The 22,068-nt window shown below is 36.2% G+C and overlaps 1 protein-coding gene across 1 annotated transcript in view; it reads left to right on the top strand.

The window, feature by feature from the left end:
* LOC132554277 (GTP-binding protein GEM-like) overlaps positions 1-21,707 on the top strand; it is an 81,887-nt gene extending 60,180 nt beyond the window's left edge. The window contains exons 2-4 of the mRNA XM_060218583.1: positions 7,469-7,551; positions 15,044-15,227; positions 21,460-21,707. Of these exons, the coding sequence (XP_060074566.1) occupies positions 7,469-7,551; positions 15,044-15,227; positions 21,460-21,707 (515 nt within the window). The remainder of the gene's footprint in view (positions 1-7,468; positions 7,552-15,043; positions 15,228-21,459) is intronic.
* The last annotated feature ends 361 nt before the right edge of the window (positions 21,708-22,068 follow it).

The raw sequence follows: 22,068 nt of genomic DNA, 5'->3' as shown, positions 1-22,068 counted from the left end.
AGAGTTAAGTAGTCGGGCCTGAGGAATACAGTAAAATGTCTATACAGAGTTAGGTAGTCGGGCCTGAGGAATACAGTTAAATGTCTATACAGAGTTAGGTAGTCGGGCATGAGGAATACAGTAAAATGTCTATAGAAGGTTAGGTAGTCGGGCATGAGGAATACAGTTAAATGTCTATACAGAGTTAAGTAGTCGGGCCTGAGGAATACAGTTAAATGTCTATACAGAGTTAGGTAGTCGGGCCTGAGGAATACAGTTAAATGTCTATACAGAGTTAGGTAGTCGGGCATGAGGAATACAGTTAAATGTATATACAGAGTTAAGTAGTCGGGCATGAGGAATACAGTTAAATGTCTATACAGAGTTAAGTAGTCGGGCCTGAGGAATACAGTTAAATGTCTATACAGAGTTAGGTAGTCGGGCATGAGGAATACAGTTAAATGTCTATACAGAGTTAGGTAGTCGGGCATGAGGAATACAGTAAAATGTCTATACAGAGTTAAGTAGTCGGGCCTGAGGAATACAGTTAAATGTCTATACAGAGTTAGGTAGTCGGGCCTGAGGAATACAGTTAAATGTCTAATATTTCTCGTATAGAGAGTTCTAAGACATGTAACAGACCGGGATAATGGGACGAAAAAGCTTGTGATAAACACACAATTTGTAATGACAGGATATTTCACTGAATGCTGATAAATGAATACTTTACATGGTTTTTTTCAGAGATTTTGGGTTTGGGTTCCTATACATCTACCAGTATTTCATATTCAGTTCCATTCCATGCTAGTAAATCTGCTGGAGAATATACAATATAATTAAATTCTGAAGCAAACAATTCAGCTGGTAATTTTTAAAATAAACAAATAATGTGTTTAACAGATTTTTTTCCACTTTTGAGGAAATGAATTAAACTGTATTTATTTAAATACGTAAGGAAATCTTCTGAAAGACATTAATAATCACAGACAGGTGTCTGTAAAGAAGCCACCGGAAACCCGCGTTTCTACAGACCTGGATAATAGGCTTGGTTCAGAGTTACATTAATTTAACATTTGAATAGCAGATGCAGAGGAAAAAACAACTTAAATGTATAATAGCACCATATATCATACATGTTACACATGACACGGTGTCTTTCATCATTTCAATCAGATGGATATACATTTATTCTCTTCTTCCAATTCTTTCTTCTCATTTAGCTATTTGGTAATGTTGTCCAGTAAAGTTAATTCACATTAAATTTGACCTAATTTCGTTTTTTGTTTTATGACAACAAATTATGTTTTATGAAACCAAACTTTTTGCTAACTTAGTTGACACTGCATATAAGGATAGTGGAAGAATTTCGAAATTATAAACTTAAACTTATAAAAGATGGACCTTCAAAATCTTTTTAAAAGGAATATCACAAATATGTTTATCTGATACCAGTTTATATTTACTGAACTCTAATACTTATCCTGTTTAATCGTTTATTTATTATAATCAATGTTCAGGAGTTATGTTGGTTTAAGGTATATTTGACAAAAACCGTCACGAGAGGTTTGGACACAAGTTATAGTAACATTGCCAAGATACTCTCCTCAAAGATATAGATTTCTAGTGACCGTAACTGCGATGTATGTAGCTACAGAGAAAACTGTAGAGGAAAGATAAATATGAACTATCTCACAAATAAAATGATAAATATCAAGGGTTGAAAAAATAAGGACATTTCAACAGAATTATCAATCTGAAATCTTACTAGTAGCCGTTACAGATTTTGAAAAAGAATTCTTCTAGACATGTATATAACAAATTGAGCTGATTTGTATGGTTTTAAAACATGTCTCCTTTACTTTTCGTGTATTTTCACACAAGTTGTCCTTTCTGTTGTACATGTACTAGTGCTTGTACTGATATTTTACAGATTTATATAAAACATTTGTAAGATATTGCTTCATTGTACATATCCAAACATGGATTTCGAAATTCAGTTGTCCCTTTGATGAAACAAACGTAATACATTATCGAGTTATAGCTGTCACAAAAACAGTGTACAGAAACTTAACTTAGACTGTTTAAAAAGACAGTTTATTTGATGTTAGCCAAAGGATAAAAGGTTGAGTTTTTTGTTCAATTATTTCTGAAAGCTCTTCAGACTATAATGTAGTCTACTCTAACTTAGTTCCTGTATCAGTAATCAACAACGTACACTCACAAGGCCCCTCAAGTTTTAATCGCCTTTCCATTATATGAAACTGACGAACACTTATTTAGCTTGAATACTTCATTTCCGCATTTTCGGTACTGATGGAATATATAACATCGGTCATGGAATACAATTTTCTGTTTTACTTTTTTAATATGAAATTGTTATCTCACAAAAAACCTTTTTTTTCTGGAAATGTACCGTTTACCCACAATCCAAAGAAATGTACCGGCTTCTTAGAAACTACACACAATATAATTACCTTTGATCCTTTGTTGCAATTTTAGGTTATGATAGTTGGCAGGAAATATTAATTGCCAGTGAAAGCATATCACTTGTTCACAGCAGGTAATGGATGAGTCAGTAATATGATAAGATAAAACGTTACAATGAAGTCTTTATGGTTCCAACATCTTTCTGTGACATTGGTTCTGTTTAGTCAATTTTGCTTTATAAAAAAGACTCTGAAATGCCGATAAATAACAAACATGCAGCTCCCAGAAAATGTTTTGGATGAGTGAGTGCTGTTTTTCGCGACAAAAAAAGAGAGAAATAATGTTACAAATTGTCTATAAATACAAAAAGGCGGTGGTTTCGAAGAAAATTTGCAGGCTTATTACTTTTATGTCTCGCTGACCTTTGACCCCATGACCTTAAATCTAGGTCAAAATAATCTTTACATTATTTCCTACAGCTTTTTAGTATTATCTATACAAAAAGTTTAGAGAAAAGTGTTGATGGCCTTTGATCAGGTGATCTTACAACTTGGCGAACAAAGTCTTTGCATCATTTCCTGAAACTTTCACTTGCATATTCTTATACAAAAAGATGACGGTTTTCATACGAATTGCGATATTATTGTTTTTTCAATATTTTGGCTCCGCCCCAAAAAATATCCTCTGTCCCTGGAGGTTAACGGTACGTCCATATGAGACAAGAAATCTCGTTTTAAAATAGAGCTACTGATCGGCATTACTGGCATATTAAGTGCATGATAATATTTGTCTCCCAAGAGAGAAGATATTTGAAATAACACATTTTTACTGTTTTCGTCCCACGCCGTGAACCCAAGAGGATGAGGAATACCGATTTTGCATCTTCAGGTATTGATGCTAGTGACCACGTTTGGTTTGAATTGACTCAATGGTTCTTGAAAAGAAGCTATATATGTGAAAGTAACCGGATGACGTACGGCGCATGACAGAGAAAAAGTCTCACAAAACCTATGAAGTCGATTTGCCAAGCGTCTTTTTATAAGTACTATAATCAAGTGAAGTGACTTCGAAAATAGACTCGTTACGCTATCTCTTTGTTATAGAAAATCTTGATACAAAAGTATATCTTTCACACATTCATCGATTCAGTTTACTGGAACCAAAACAAATGGTTATTTTTTATTGCCAACATCACTACAGTTTAAGGAAGAGTAGCTCAGAAAAAACAACAAATCATACACGAAAAGACGATGTAAATGCACGCAAATGAACTACTTTATTCTTCGTCTATTCGGGTTCAAAACTCTCATTTGTTCATGTTTTCGCCTCGAAAAGACGGAAAGACGACAATTAAGGTATGTTCGTTCGCGAAACAACGATATGACACAAAGCAACCGCCGTAATATCATGATACTTTGTTCATTCTTTTTTTTTTTTTTTTTTTTATCATTTCAGCAGTTAATTTTACGCTTCGAATCATGGTTAGGATTAAAAACCAATAGCTCCAACTGTGTTTTATAAAGTGTTGAACTGTTGATAGTGCGTAATGTAATGTAACCAGTTGGAATTTCATTCTACCAACACACATTTTTTTCTTACAGAACAAGTGTTTAAAGTCAACGTCAGTAGTAGCTGACCGATCTGTTACACTTAGAGCTAATCTCAACCAACGTAGCATAAATAATACCAACTAGACATACCCATTATACCACTTAATGATGGTCTGAGTGACAGACAATTAAAATGCCCTACAGATATAAACCGCTAATGCCCTCAACACAAAGCAGACATTTAACTGTCAGGTTAGTTTAAACGTCATATTCCTTGATTATCATAATAGAATATATAATACTCTGGGGAACCGAATTTTCTAATGGAAAGCAGAAAAACTATTCCGATAAAATGTACCGTGTTTATCGTAAAAGACGGCATGGAGAATACACACGATGGTTTACGTCGAGAAATAATTTAAAAAAATCACGCAATGTTTGCACTGTAAAACAAAATGAAAACAACTTGACGTAAAATCAGACAAATACAAGTTATGAGAGAATACACGGAAAAACAAAAAAATACTACAACAGACAATTGATTGTTTACACCATGAGTCAAATGACCGTTTTGATTTTTTTTCTCGCTCAGTTCAACATTGTTTTACAAGCTTTAATCAACCAAAATTCCAAGCAGTTTAACAGATATTCTAGAGATCGGTTCGTCGGTAGAATAACATGTTAGCATTAATTCGGAAGATGACTCATTTCTTCTTTAGAATTAATCGGGTATTCGGGAGGAGATTCAGTGATCCGGTTGATTTAATCGGGTATTCGGGAGGTGATTCAGTGATTCGGTAGATTTAGACAGTTATACGGGAACTGACTGATTGAGTCGATAGAATTAGACAGTTATACGGGAACTGACTGATTGAGTCGATAGAATTAGACAGGTATACGGGAACTGACTGATTGAGTCGATAGAATTAGACAGTTATACCGGAACTGAGTGATTGAGTCGATAGAATTAGACAGTTATACGGGAACTGACTGATTGAGTCGATAGAATTAGACAGGTATACGGGAACTGACTGATTGAGTCGATAGAATTAGACAGTTATACGGGAACTGACTGATTGAGTCGATAGAATTAGACAGATATACGGGAACTGACTGACTGAGTCGATAGAATGAGACAGTTATACGGGAACTGAGTGATTGAGTCGATAGAATTAGACAGTTATACGGGAACTGAGTGATTGAGTCGATAGAATTAGACAGTTATACGGGAACTGACTGATTGAGTCGATAGAATTAGACAGTTATACGGGAACTGAGTGATTGAGTCGATAGAATTAGACAGGTATACGGGAACTGATTGATTGAGTCGATAGAATTAGACTGTTATACGGGAACTGAGTGATTGAGTCGATAGAATTAGACAGTTATACCGGAACCGACTGATTGAGTCGATAGAATTAGACTGTTATACAGGAACTGAGTGATTGAGTCGATAGAATTAGACAGGTATACGGGAACTGACTGATTGAGTCGATATAATTAGACAGTTATACGGGAACTGACTGACTGAGTCGATAGAATGAGACAGTTATACGGGAACTGAGTGATTGAGTCGATAGAATTAGACAGTTATACGGGAACTGAGTGATTGAGTCGATAGAATTAGACAGTTATACGGGAACTGAGTGATTGAGTCGATAGAATTAGACAGGTATACGGGAACTGACTGATTGAGTCGATAGAATTAGACAGGTATACGGGAACTGATTGATTGAGTCGATAGAAGTAGACAGTTATACGGGAACTGACTGATTGAGTCGATAGAATTAGACAGTTATATGGGAACTGACTGATTGAGTCGATATAATTAGACAGTTATACGGGAACTGAGTGATTGAGTCGATAGAATTAGACAGTTATACCGGAACTGACTGATTGAGTCGATAGAATTAGACAGGTATTCGTGAGATCCGGTCATTTATCCTTTGTATCCAGGTGTGCACGTTACCATTGCCGCGTGTTTAAATCAACAATGTTCCAAAGTGTTGAAGCTGTCACGAAAAGTACCACTCGGTAATCAATTATGTCATAAATCCTAGAATTGCTTTTGGTGACATGGAGTAATCAACTCTCTCAGGAGATTTCAATTAAGAAATCTCATTATACATTGTCCAATACCGAGAGGAGAATACCGCGACCAAATCAATCTCAAAGTCAAGTTGTTTGTTGGATCACTGATACGGTTTGTTTGCTCAATGACGTGGATAGAAAACACAATGTTTTGTTTTCGGTAACGCCATGGACTTTTAAAAGCTTTAAAAGCAGCGATCATTTTGAAGTCTGATTCTCTATTACTTTTTTTACACGTACAGAGTCATTACGACTGACAGCTGAAGGTTTCCGTAATACTGAGACAAAAACTTACTAATGAGCTGTCACATCAGCGATTGCTGCGATGAAGTTATTTTTTTGGTACATGTACTCTCGGGACATATAATGAACAATCCGTAGTTTCCCTGGTGAACAAGTGGAGACATTGTGTCATAAACTAAGATTATCCAGTTTCAGCGGAGTTAGAAGTAATGTGTTGGTATATTTAAGTCAACTGATACATACTGTTTGTTTAACCATTTTACTGATATTTAAGATGCCCGCGATCCCGATAAATGGAGAATTATCTGTATCTTTTCTGTTTCTTGTTGGTTTTGTTAGTTGTATTTTCTATTCTTGATCTAACTGTTAATGGTGACGTCCTCCTACTGCTGCTGCTCCTCCCCCATTCCTCCTCCTCCTCCCCCATTCCTCCTCCTCCCCCATTCATTCTCCTCTCCTCCACCTCCTGCTGCTGCTCCTCCTCCCCCATTCATCCTCCTGTTCCTGCTCCTCCTCCTGCTCCTCCTGCTCCTCCTCCTCCTCCCCCTCCTCCTCCTCCTCCTCCTCCTCCCCATTCCTCCTCCTTCTCCTCCTCCTCCCTCCTCCTCCCCCATTCCTTCTCCTCCTCCTCCTCCTCCTCCTCCTCCTCCTCCCCCATTCCTCTTCCCACTCCCTCCTCCTCCTACTCCTCCTCCCCAGTCCTCCTCTTCCTTCTCATCCTCCCCCTCTCCTCCACCTCCACCTCCTCCCCCATTCCTCCTCCCTCCTCTTCTTCTTCCTCTTCCTCCTCCACCTCTCCCTCTCCTCCACCTTCTCCTCCTCCTCTACTCCACCTCCTCCTCCACCTCTCCTTTTCATCTCCTCCTCTACTCCACCTCCTCCTCCTCCACCTCGTTCTCTCCTCCTCCTCCTCATCATCATCATCATTTTCTCCACCTCCTCCTCTCCACCTCCTCCTCTCCTCCTCCTCCTCCTCATCTCCTCTTCTGTTTGTTAGTTTGCGCGGTAGTTTCACCGTTGTTGATATTGTTGTTGTTGTTGTTATTGTTCTTCTTCTTCTTCTTCTTCTTCTTCTTCTTCTTCTTCTTCTTCTTCATATTATTATCATCATGAAACTAGTCACATCTCTCAGATCAGGCATCAGACACTGTAGTAATTATCTGTCTTGTATTTTACAGATAGTGACGATAACAAGAGTATTTCTGTGCTACTTGACGGCGAGGAATCTACATTAGAATTTATCAAGCTCACGTCAACTACAGTAAGTCAATCATTTCATCGCTCTGAACTTGCCAGCTCTCCGGAGAGGAAGTAGGTCGGCAAAATGCAAGCTACAGTATAGTGTTTCCAAGAAATGTGTTCCGTTGTTCATACATGCCCTGTAATTAACGAGTAGCCAGTGGCGCGATCTGTAAATATTGACTCTGGAGACAATGTTTTGCCTCTATCGGATATTGTTTGTAAAAAGGACTCAATAGTATTTCAACTTTCTCCGTGACAAAACCAATTGATCTTAATGATATATATCTCAACTACCATTTGTTCGGTGATTTTTAAGGTTTTATCAAATAATACGCGGATGTGTGGTAGAATAGCATATGAATTATTTCCCTAATGGTGGAATCTAGCGCTAAAACCTAGATATAAGTTACATGACATTTCCATATTTTTAAGCAATATAGTGAATCTGCCAATATCCAGACAATCCTTCAATTTCTCTGACACATGGCTTGGCGAGATATAACGCCGATCGTTAGTACGGTTACTCAAACAGTAAGCTCTACATTAGAGAAACGATAAAATGCTTGAAAGGGTTTCAGGAACACGGTTTAGGAAGTATTATGCTTTTTTGTAATTCATAAATCAATCAAGATAGGATATCTGCATGATGTACATTTAGTAGCAGTTAAACAAGATTAAGGATGTGCCTGTGTTGTAAGATAAACAATTTTTACAATGCTTTTGAGATCCGTCTGTCAAAAACCAGCATTTTGTCCTTTTTCAAAACATTACGATAAACAAGTATACAATGTCAGTATGTATACATCAATTATATAATGACCTTTATCAGTGCCTGGCATATGATGATGGCCACACACAACGAGGAGTGTGTCTCTATTAATATAATTCCGTTTTGTCATTAAATCCACTACTCTCTGACGGCGTATATCACTAGCTCCATTAGTATACACGAGCCTCGTTCTGATAATGGGTACATAGTTATTGGACTTAATCAGGTCTAAGCTTTCTCGATTTTTTTGTGATGGAGATAATGGAAGTTGATATGTATATTATGACTTTTTGATTGAGATCTAGAAATGTCGGAAAGTATTAACCATTAAATCACTATTACGTTGGTTTATCAAGCTCATAAGGCGCCATTGCAGGATGTCAGCAGTTCTATCATTGGTTAATTCGGAGGGACGAGATGAACCCATATGCGCAATATTTTGGTAATGAATGGGTTGATAAGAATCCTGGTTGTTTCAGTTTGTGACGTTATTTGCTGTCTGTTTTTTTATGTGATTCTGTATAATGTTTCATAACATCCATGGCAGTGCGCTGTATGAATAATAATTATTTATTCATAAGGGTTTATTTTGATTCAATTCACCACAATAAGCACGCCAGTTTATAATGAGCTCTAAATTGATATCTGTTGACGCTGAATAGGCGTCACTGATAACACAAGCATTAAGTGCTAGCTATTAACACTCAAGATATTCTTACTCTTTAAGTGTGTCATAAAGCTTCCTTTGATGCGCTCATTAATCTTCGGTTAAGTTTGAATTGTTTCAATCAAAAACGGCCATACAACTCAAACATGAACGGAATTCAGAGATCCACAAAGGTTACTGTTCGACTGTATCATATCCCGATCTCCTGAATGACACGAGTTCTGCATCAGACAAAATTTATTCAAATATTGTCTTGGTTTTTACGTGACTTTCAATGCTTAAAAATGTCTCTGCTTCAAAGTAATTCCAAACCGTATACTGATCACGTGCCATAATCTAGTGCTGACTTAAGAACTTCTACTGCTTACCACCGGGGAGGCTTTGGGCTGAATCAACATCTTTAATCCTAGGCAGTTTGATTGTTTTGGTTTATTGTATCTTCTTTATGAAGATTTAAACTGAAATATAGAAATATCCACAGAATCTTCATTCAAAATCATAATCGATGAAAAAAGGGCAAAATTTCAAAACAGAAAGGTTAACATATTGACCTCTGGAATAGGACAAAGTGTTCTGGAAGGAATAGCGTTTTTTGCTTCGAACGAAACCCGCCATGAAATGTATACAATTAAAAACACAAGCTTACAACAATTATTCCTGAAGATAATATGTTAAATATATGGCATCGCAATGTATAAGTCTGGAGTAATGGAGATTTAATGTGAACATCGCTTTGTCACAAAAGCTATATCATAAACAAAATCCTTTAAACGAAAGAATAATCTTCATTGACGATATCCGACGTTAAATACTGCTCAGCAAAGAAATATGCAGTTCTCAACTATGAGATAATAATCGATAAACCACAAGGCGGTTTTAATCTTGAGGATCTTTTGACCAAACGCTCTTGGCCAATCTTCAAAACCCTCCTCTGAAAGCATTTCTTCTATCAAAACATTAATTTTTCCACGCTGAATACTACCAAACCACTTTCTTAACTGAAAGAATGCATTCGTTTTCTTTTTATTAGAACTTTCTTTTCCAAGAAAGATGAACGGCGGTACAAATATATGGTTGTGAACTATACTGAAGCGTTTTTCGTGACAAATATTCTTTTGTTAACATTTTCCCTCAGTTTCACAGAGTATAATAATTTCATTGCTAAATAGTAGCCCACAACTGGTGTTCTGGATGGCTTACACATTGTGTATTTGGAGTGTTTTGCGATTCTATAAGATTGAATAAATGACACGAACACAGGTCCAAACCATTAAACTGCATCATGCAGCCGTTTCGTAAATGGTGTTATGTTTGCCTGCCTATGTCAACTTGGATATCTCCTTTGAAGAGTAAGCTATTGCGAAATAGTCATGTGACCGCATCCCGAACTTTATATATTTTTGACTAGCACCAACAGGCCTTATATCATCTCACGCTTTAGGGAGCTTTCGGTAGTTAGTCAGATAATAGCCCATTCAATGCAAATTGAGAACTCGATACAACATTTAAAAAAATAATTAAATAAGTATTTACATCATAAAACGAACTTTTATGTCACTGACCGTGACGACTTAACAACAACTGATTTGAATACATCATCACTAAATTATATGATCTGACCGCACGGGGGCATTGAACAAAGTTTACTTGCTGTAATACACGTTATGTAATGTGCTTTTCACGTGCCGGCGGTTACTTCCATCGCCATATTGGTTGTCTGTGACGTTTTAATGTTTGAAAAAGTCAGTATTGCAAAGCTTTAAAACGATCATCCTCAACAGAGCAAATATTTAATCTAACACGTCTATTGTTTACTACATTTTCCCCTGCTCTATTACTTTATTTAATGATAAACTGATTTTTGACGTTTAATAAATATCTTTTTAAAGCAAACACATATTTTGGGAAAATAACATTTTATATTAAGTAGTTATGAAATCACGTTAGAAACATCGTCTGCTTCCTGGCTCGCGGTAACAAGATGGCGGTGTCGATGTGGAATAGTGAATTGACAACAAATATTTGTTGATCAGGGTTTTTTTTAGTTGCTAGAACTTCAGTTTTATATTACCCTTAAAAATGATTTCCCTGGAACCGTGCATCAATGACAAGGTTAGATAAAATTGAGACAGATGTGGCGAATTTTGAAATAGGATGGGCGAGGTGATCAATTATGACTCATGTGTTAGAAGCTCAGTTGGGACTTTTTATATTAATATATATATTTTCCTGTCTCTCTCTCTCTCTCTCTCTCTCTCTCTCTCTCTCTCTCTCTCTCTCTCTCTCTCTCTCTCTCTCTCTCTCTCTCTCTCTCTCTATCAAAAAGTTGCGTAAATTGTCCTATCGATTTATTGCTTGTATCTATGATGTATTTTGAAGAAAAATACTGTGATAAGTTGTGAAAACTTATGTCCAATTATTTTGTAACTATTTATTTGGAATTAAATATGTTTAAATCAAACGGATGTTTTAAAACCATTATAACGTTTTATTCGAAACTAGATCTATAATGATTTTCTTCAACTGTCCGAGAAATCTACCTGTGTTAGCCAAACAAATACATGTCACGATCGCCAATTTCTCGACGTTACGTTATATATGTCTATATAAACCAGTCTGAATGACCAAATCTGGCATTCGTAATAAGGGTCCCTGGATCATACAGCATATTGACTGTTTGCAATTTACGATAGTTGATTAAAAAAATAAATAAACGTGTTAAAAGATTGGCCTTTATGAAATTGCATATTTCCTGTAGATCCCCAGGAGTGTACATAAACTCAGCAGACCGTAACGGACATGCTATGGCCTCATTCATAAAAGCGACTAGGAAAGGGTATAAGGGGAACACTATTTTCGAGAGCTTTGCTCACGAGACAGCCCACGCTTGCCAGCAAAGTCACACTTGACTTCTTCATGAAGACGTGTTTTAATCTCGCTTTTGTATTCTACATATACAAAAGGAAAAAACTTAAACGCGGTATTTCAAATCTATTCACTTCAAAGCACACTAATTTAAGAATACCAACGAAATCAGACATTGAAATAATGTCGGGTATTACATTTTGTAAATTGTGAAATTAAATTTCGGTCCTCACCTCCGTTTAAATAATCTTATTTGATATTTTCTACCTGATGCCCTTTGTGTATCACGGTATAGGTAACGTATATTGAACGTTTGTAAAACAGATCCGCTACACCAGTACCCAATAGCTTCAAAATCTCACCGTATTTCAGTTTTTTTCGTAAAAATATTGCTACGTAAAGTAACCAAATGGTTATTATAAACAAAAATACCACTCGGTAGGTTTGGTTTTATTAGTTGCATTGAATTTTAAATGAAACAGCACCATGTATGCAAATGAGTGTTTACCAACACAAACGTCTTTACAGAACATATATAAGAAAATACACAAAAGGGTGGATGGTGGGGTTTGTCACCTCCAAAAAAAAGCCTTCAAACGTCACTTTGTCCTTCAAGAAGAAAGAAAAAAGTTAGATACAGTAGCGCCAAGTAATGAATTAATGCACCTTACAACAGTTTCGCCCTTATTCCTCTCCTCAGTTAAGGGACTAAAATTCTGAAGGCAAATTCAAACTGATCGAAAGACAGTGGACGATTCTCCATTGTGTTAAACTGTCAGTGTAAATTCGTTTTAGTAATAACTTTAACAGACAAACAGGGTTCAATTATCTTTTTTGAAAGAAACATTGACATTTCAAACTCTACAATTAATAAGTCTAGTATCAATAACGTAACGGTAGCACAGTGATAAGATCCCTGCTCTCAGATGCAAAGCTCTTGGATTGAATACTTATATCATTCCTTTTTTTGACGGAGATTACATGGTATTTTCCTATTTTGTTTCGAAAGGAAACATTTAAATATGAAACAAATAAATCGTTGGTTGTTTCAGATGTGAAATGATGTGTAAAATATCAATCTAATAATTCTTACATTGTCTCCAATCACAAAAACGTCTGTGTATCTCTCTCTGCCTCTCTCTCTCTCTCTCTCTCTCTCTCTCTCTCTCTCTCTACTCTCCCCTCTCTCTCTTGTCTCTCTCTCGACCTGTCTGTCTGTCTCTATGTCTTTCTGTCTCTCTCTCATTTTCTCTCTCTCCCTCTCATTAGCTTGTTTTCTCTCTCTCCTCTCTCTTTCTATGTCTCTCTCTCTCTCTCTCTCCCCCTCTCTCTCTCTCTCTCTCTCTCTCTCTCTCTCTCTCTCTCTCTCTCTCTCTCTCTCTCTCTCTCTCTCTCTCTCTCTCTCTCTCTCTCTCTCTCTCTCTCTCTCTCTCTCTCTCTCTCTCTCTCTCTCTCTCTCTCTCTCTCTCTCTCTCTCTCTCTCTCTCTCTCTCTCTCTCTCTCTCTCTCTCTCTCTCTCTCTCTCTCTCTCTCTCTCTCTCTCTCTCTCTCTCTCTCTCTCTCTCTCTCTCTCTCTCTCTCTCTCTCTCTCTCTCTCAATATCTTTATCGTCCTTATAAAACTTAGGAATTCATAAATCACACACAAATATCGGCCCTTAGAATACAATTTCATACATATGTATATTTATAAAATGTTACACCCTAATCACTGCATCATGTGTCACAGAATCCCAATAATTCACAGTTAGATATACATACGTATTACCATGTAATAATAATAAAACTGCATTTTGACGTTGGATGCTAAAGAACGTGGTATATTCTGAGCCATGTTCTATTTACATGGATTGACGTGGTGCTTTTTCTTTAGAATTCGAAGCACTGGAGAACGATTAGGCGGGTGAAACACTAGATAAGTCGAACGTTGATCAATCATTTATAGTCGTGCCTTTTGATATATGAATTCATTGAATTCACTGTAATCGATATGTGATTTTACAGTGAAAGGAATGATAGCATCTAAAGAAGTACATTGTATGATATTGTTCTAATGAAGTACATTGTGTAATATTGTTCTAATGAAGTACATTGTGTGTAATACTGTTCTAATGAAGTACATTGTGTGTAATACTGTTCTAATGAAGTACATTGTGTGTAATACTGTTCTAATGAAGTACATTGTGTGTAATACTGTTCTAATGAAGTACATTGTGTTATGCTGTTCTAATGAAGTACATTGTGTTATGCTGTTCTAAAGAAGTACATTGTGTGTGATATTGTTCTAAAGAAGTACATTGTGTGTGATTTTGTTCTAAAGAAGTACATTGTGTGTGATATTGTTCTAATGAAGTACATTGTGTGTAATACTGTTCTAATGAAGTACATTGTGTGTGATATTGTTCTAATGAAGTACATTGTGTGTGATATTGTTCTAATGAAGTACATTGTGTTTGATATTGTTCTAATGAAGTACATTGTGTGTGATACTGTTCTAATGAAGTACATTGTGTAATACTGTTCTAAAGAAGTACATTGTGTGTGATTTTGTTCTAATGAAGTACATTGTGTGTGATATTGTTCTAAAGAAGTACATTGTGTGTTATACTGTTCTAATGAAGTACATTGTGTGTGATATTGTTCTAATGAAGTACATTGTGTGTGATATTGTTCTAAAGAAGTACATTGTGTTTGATATTGTTCTAATGAAGAACATTGTGTGTGATACTGTTCTAATGAAGTACATTGTGTAATACTGTTCTAAAGAAGTACATTGTGTAATACTGTTCTAATGAAGTACATTGTGTAATACTGTTAAAAGTCATTTAAGTCATGTTGGTACTACGTGAATACTGCAGGTCTCAAGTTAACTGCGTGTTCTAAATGCGTTAGAAATCGATTGTGTCTGGAACATGAGACAAAACGAACTTCAGGAAAAGACAAAGAGAATACACCTACATGTCTACATCAGCTTCCTTCAAACACAAAATAATGAAAGGAGGACAAATTACATAAGAACATAATAAAGATTTAGACGGAGATCATGTGTCCCTGAAGTATACTCGCCTCCATATTGAGACTGTCAGTTGGTCCACAGGACAATCCATGTGGTATCTTCTAATGATCGTCGATGTAAATACATTATACACCAATAACTTTTTAAACTGACCAGTATTTACTCTCTGTTTTATTTAAGTATCACATGTTTCAGGGATGGGATTACAAGGACAATGTGGACGCTTACGTTGTAGTTTATGCTACGGATGATAGACAGACGTTCGACAGGGCCGTCGATCTTCTCTATTGTCTTCGCAAGGACGAAAAGAAGGAAAACGCAACAATTCTCGTGGCAAACAAATGTGATTTAGAACGATCCCGTACAGTTTCCATCGAAGGTAAGGAAATGTTTAAACCTTTTCTATACAATATCTGTCAAAGATTTAGACCCCTTACATTCTTCCTACAAGGTAAAGCATGAACATCAAACTTGCCACAATATCCGTATGGTAATATATTTCGATTATTTTGCACAGTCTTAGGTGATTTAAAGTTATTTCCATCCATTTCATACACATACTTTCTCAAATAAGTAAGCTTACCTAGGTAAAATATAAGCTTTGGATTTTCTTATACTACCCCGAAGTACATGTAGGTTTTAATGTGACGTAACTTAAGGATAAAGAACCACTCTATGACTTGTTTGTAGATTTTTGTTTTTCAGAAGGTTTTAGAAGGTTAAATGATTTCAAACTATGACATACATTAATATACAGATGTAGATAAAGGTGAAAAAAGTGATAAAGTCCCCTCCCGTCCTGTCTCCAAAAACAAAATAGTAATTAAGACCCCTTTCGTACAGTCTCCAAAGACAAAACAATGATTAAGACCCCTTTCATACTTTCTTGAAAGGTAAATATTGATTTGATCCCTTTCATACTCTTTCAGAAACCAAAATAGTGATTTAGACCTTTTTCCTTTCATACTGTACCCAAAGGCAACATATGAATTAAGATATCTTTCATACTGTCTCCAGAGACAAAAAAACAACAACATTTGCACATAATCCTGACTCAGATTCAATAAAAACAAAACAATATGGACACAAGAAAAAAATACACGGAGACTCCCAAAAGAGTACAAGGAGAATAAGACCAGGTGTTCCGGAAGAGTAATTTTCTGCTTCATCGACGTCATTCGCCGTGTAAACCTTGGTCGATCCAAATAAGTAATGTCACGCTCTCAAATGATAATTTCAAACGAGCATCATACACGTCCAGCTTCATGTCTCAGAAAGAGATGTGATATTTCCTTGGAGATCACTGTGACGACCGTAAAATTTATCCATAATTTTCATCAAACTATATCTTTTGAAACATTTTGTTACGAGTTTGTTCGTCAGTTGACATCTTGCACGAAAATCATGATATTGGGAACAGGCCCCAGAATAACGAATCGACTATGGCATATAAACACCATCGGTCGGGGATGGTAGAATGTTGCTATCCAGAGAAAGGAAATTGAAATCATCAGGTTTATTGTTAGTTACGGCGTTGGAAAAGATTGAGTTATACGTCTGTTGTAGGAGATATTGTGATTAGAACCTCTAGCAATACTGTCTCCAGAGACAAAATAGAAATAAAGTCACCTCCAATATGTAATTTTAATATTAGATATGTTAGAGTATCTACAGTATATCCGACCTGTCTGCATAGGTGGCATTTATGGAACATTGCTCGATTGAAAACCTACATAGTTTGCTGTCTGGGTTTTTACTATTTGACTAGTTCTGGGAATTTGTAATTCCTGGCTAGGAAAGATCAGAGATGTTTTGATATGTTACTAACCATTATGCTTCTGACATAAGTTACAGTCTTTATTATACACAGGTGAAAACGGTTTTCACGTCGTGATAGGAAAGGGTAAATGGGTTTGGTTTAGGGTGGTACTTATCTTTTCATTAACCAATGTGAAATCCAATCAATGGTATCACAGTCGTAATTAACTCCTGCAGTGGAAGTACTCCAGAGTTCAGTGACAGATTTTATCGTTTATATGACTTGTCCCCCATTTAAGTAGACATTCCAGGAACATTCTCCTACCAGTTAGAATCTATTTGAGCCAGTCATTTGTCCTTTTATGCTCTCTACAGCAGGCTCTTAGAAAAGTAATCTTACTCTCACACGCCTGTGTCAAGTCATTATTTAGGATAATTGTATTATGGTGAAACTCTATCTTAGCTACTCTGGCTGGATGTAATCCAGTGTTTTTAATCCCGGCGCTTTACTGCACCTTTGTTATGGTGTAAGAGTGTTTTGTGCAATGTGATGCAAATGCGGAGTCAATTGCTGTTAATAAATCACAAAATATTTTTGCTATCGCTTAATTGCTAGGACTAAATTTGTATTTACATGCAAGTACTGTGAGCCAGTTATATGCTAAGTGAAATCGTTATCCTTGACGCGAAAACTCGTAGTGCATCTTAATGAAATCGAAGGAGCATTGAAATTTAGTCTAGTCGCTGTAAACAGTTTCTCCGACAAATACCAGACCGTAGAATGTTTGTACAGTAAAATACCTACAGAGGGGGTGATAAGTTTACCTCCCGCTTTCTCAAGGTTATTATTCACACCATAGATTGTAAACACAGTTCGCAGTGTCACACTTGAAACACACCTCATAAAGGAAAATAGACAAAAAATCTTTTTACATTTTAACTGCATAAAACATAAAATTGTGAGATGCTGTAGTTTCTATAGCAGCAAAAGGCACAAGTCAGCATAATATGCATCGTAGATAGATATACACATTATCTGCATGGGATAGATATTGCATCCAAAAACGTTACATATGTTATCACAATTACTTTTTCATATAAAGGGACATAACTCCCTTAAAAAGAAAATTGATACAAACCTAAAGAGGAAATACACTTCGTTCTTTAAAGTACAAAAACAATACAAACTCGGCATGTTTCTAATGACTAAAATATCGCTGTGTGGTTTATTATCACATCGCTTATGTACGCCAAACTGTATCCACTACAATGTTCGGTATAGATCAAATTAAGGCGAGTCCAGATTTGATTATCTGTCACAGAACACAGGGAGATATATAAAGACCTTAATCGAAATTAACCTGCCCAAAACAAACAACGCAACGTCAGACTTTACTGATTTAAAAAATATATATGTCTATATATATGAATCCAAAACAAATCAATTATGCATACATACATGTACACGAACAGATACTGACATAGGACCAATAAACACCAGACAAGACCCCGCCCCTCCCCTACCCCGTCTCTCACCCTATAAAGATATTACTTTTACTCAAACCTCGGGCTAAAACAAAATGTATGTAATAGTATATAGGTTTGATCCGACAATTTTATTTCTCACTTGTCCTACTGAGAATATAACCAGTTAGGATTAACATATTACTCCTCCTAAACACATAGCCTAAACATAATCAAACCCTTCTACCAGTGTAGTGAATATCATTCTACATCTTAAATCTATCCTAGATAATCTCAGTCTTTTGAAGCACTTTCTACTTGAAAATAATAACTTATCTTGTCGAAACCCCTCATAACCCTTCTAAATCTGCACGTTCACACAAATAACTTATATAATTTTAAAATGTCGGAATAGTGAACAGACGTACACAGATGGATTGGAATGAATGATCAGAAAGTAATTGACATTTGTAAAGTGATCGAGTTACTTTGTCTATTGATTGGAAAAGTTTTCACGATAGGACAACAAAAAATATCCATTTTTTTCAATCGTATAAGTGTATATTGCACCTGCACCAAGAATGGGACTTTAAAGGGTGGCCCGTGTAAGGACTCTCCACTCTCGCACGCCAGAGTTCCCTCTGTGGCTTTTCGGAAAAGAGAAGGCGTGATTTCGCCGGTCCAAGGGTTTATAGATACTGTTAGGTCATACAATATTTGAAGGGATTCGACGGTCTTCAAAATTACCCTGACCTGAATCTATGTAGGCCCCTAGTCCTTCCTTACCACTTCTGGACATGTTTCAGACTGCTAGACATAGGATAAGGCATTGTTAGGCACAAGAGCCGTGTTTACAAACTACTACAAACACACACACACACCACCACAACCGGTTCCATCCCACTGCGGGGGATGCAGGTCACAGGTCGACAAAAATTCGGTAACGGTAGGACTCACAGAGACAGAAAATCTGTTACTTAATCTACCAATCAACCTTAGAAAGAATAGAAATGCAAAAACACTCCAGGGACGCAACGCCCTATGGTACTGGCACTAAATGATAAACTAAATACATAAATAACATCGAAAAATGAGCTAATGTGTAGTCGGGAAATTTACATAAAAATAGCATAACTTCCTTTAAAGAGGTCGAAATGCAAAAATCCCTTCCGAGGGCACATTTCCATATGGTAATGGCAATTCATATTTTGAAAAAAAAACTATTAAACACTGAGCGAATGCATAGACGGACAAATATTGTATACGGACGGGCGGACAAACTGACTGCATTATACTCTCAAACTTCGTTGTCATGGGCATAAAAACACGACCACAATGAGTACAATACAGAAACATAGTAACACATCTATTGGATCTACGATTTTGAAATGCTTATGAATGTCTGATTACAAAGAACAAAACTCAGAACTTCAGCGTTCTCGAACAAAGGACCGATAACATAAAGAGTCTTTCAAATGTCTGATATAGTCTATGGTAATTCCTTTGCCAACTCCAAATTCATATGACTTGGTGGCTAGGAAAAGCTGTAACATAGTAAAACATGTCTAAAAAAAAGGAAATTAAAAAAAGGTAGACATTTTTTTCAATTTGATTAAGATTGTTGTAAGGAAAGTTCGCACGCGTATCAAATCTAAATACAATCCTAAATATATCGCATAAATTTATCAGGAACATTTATATGACTTGATAACAACCGGGCTTTCTTAGAAGACGTCACCCACTTGGAATTAACAATATGCACTTTGTAAATTGTCGCGTTTTCGTCGTACTGTTCCTTCTGGCGGTCTTTTCAACATCCTAATTACGATCTGAATTAAACCTAAAGCACTAAGCCTAGGATGTGACAGCTCTGAAGTATAGGATGTAGTTCTGAGACCGAAATCAATGTGGATTATTACTTTAAATGACAAAATTACATATTCCTACAAGACTGGTGCGAAAGCTTGCCTGCTCTTTATAAGTTTTATTTCATGAATTTAGGGGGAAATGTGGTTCTTGATTGTGTTTCGGAATCTCATTTTACTATATCTATCTTGAGAAAACACCGATGGCATGTCTTGTGTCAACTTAATGAAAGGCTTTGTATCAATCCTGAAATTTAATTTGAAGTGAAGGTTAATTTGCCTACGGCGCGTACACAAATATATAGAGGTGATAGTCGCGTATACCGCGTGTAATTTAATCAGAGTACAATGTCCCGTTACTACTGCCACTGAAACCATGTTTATATAAACATAATTTACCATTTCTTAAAGAATTCAGCTCGTTATGAATCATTCCGGGCAGTAGAGTTGATTAAATCATTATTGTTAATAGATTTTAGTAATAGAGGAAATCGTTCTCGTCAGATATAAACGCGTATTGCAATGTAATTACAAAGATAACAAAGATAAGGAAAGCGTTCAACACCACTCCTTATCACTAAATTGATATCAAAAGTGAAACTTTAGCCAAAGAATGACATATCCATCTTTGATTAAACGTTACTAGCTACACATATGAGAGAAAACCTATTCTTTTCATTAGGCTTATCACCTAGATCAGGTTTAATTGTTTTTTTTACTTTTAAACAACATTTCCCTCCTTTACACCAGTTGATCTAGAAATAGATTTCTTGTTTTTGGAGACACTGATTAAGATCTGAATTCGGTAGTGTGATGTTGTAATACTTATTGAGTTGTTGTTGAATGAGAACGGTATCAGTACGATGGTAGTATCCCCAAGGCTTCAAACTTTAGGCACTTAACGTTACTGACGAGTCCTAGAAGGAAAAACAGCTGTATAATGCAGTTTAATTCATCATTCGTCTCTGCTGTATCTAACTCTTAAAGATGCAATTCACGTGTCTGTCTTTCGTACAATCGTGTTAAACCGGACGTTATCAATAATCCTCACATAACAACTGATAACTGTTTAACTATAGGTCTGTTGTACAATGGTAGAGCTGCATGTTTAATTTTAAATGATACAGTACATACGCATTCCTTGCATGTGAATTCTGTAATATAACACAGAATAGCCACTGGTTAAGAGGAGGTCACCATTTTGTTTGTGTTGTATGAGAATTTATCATGGAATATAAATACACCTTATTACAAGTTGTAAAACCGTATTTAATGTAAGATATAGTCATATTAACAAATTACATTTCTATCAAAACACTAAAACAAGTTATTAGTTTATTGTTTTAGAAACGTCGTATCAATCACGTTTGTAGATATAGTTAAATAGGACAGTCTATCAGGTTGTCTCGACGTTTTAGATTATGTTCATAAGATGTTAAACTTTACTTCTCTTGAATGATAATTCCAAAGTATATTGCTGTCCTACTAGATACATTGTTTTTATATTGTCTGTTTTCCTTACAGAAGCGAAAGCTGTAGCAAAGACGTATGATTCCAAGTTTGTTGAGACATCCACAGTAGTCAACCACAACATCGACGAGCTTCTTGTTGGCATCCTCAGCCAGATCCGCCTCAAACTCAAACAGCAAGACAAACCGCGCACGCGCGCTGAGGTTGCGCAGGGCTGCATTAACAAGAGCAAGTCACTTCTCAACAAAATATTCCGTAAAGAAGACATGTCCAAATCCTGTCAAAACTTGTACGTGTTGTAAATTCTGTATCAACGTCTTTCAAAACTTCCTATGAATGTGTGTCTAAATGCAAATTAAGAAAGGTTTTATGAATTCGTAGGTTTCGTGACGTCATGTGTTTGGGAGTATGTCCTGACGGTATTATACTCGTTTCGGTTGTAAAAATATTTCACGGCGTTATTACGTCATTGAATATATGGTCTGGGTAAATCTGATCATATTTCTTCAATCGTATTTTTTCACCACAGACATAATACAGCTAATGATCCATTGGGAGTCAGATAAAAAAATCGCGAACGTATCGTAAGACTTTCGTTTTGTACCCGAATTCAGAAGCGTGATTTGTAGAATTGATTTCGACAAGCACGAATTAGTTAGTTTT

Source organism: Ylistrum balloti, unplaced genomic scaffold, assembly GCF_031769215.1.
Source record: "Ylistrum balloti isolate Yb309-2 unplaced genomic scaffold, AGI_CSIRO_Ybal_v1 Utg370388, whole genome shotgun sequence".
In the NCBI taxonomy this organism is placed as follows: domain Eukaryota; kingdom Metazoa; phylum Mollusca; class Bivalvia; order Pectinida; family Pectinidae; genus Ylistrum; species Ylistrum balloti.
Note: the sequence above shows the minus strand (reverse complement) of the source record. Positions and strands in the feature narration are given on the sequence as shown.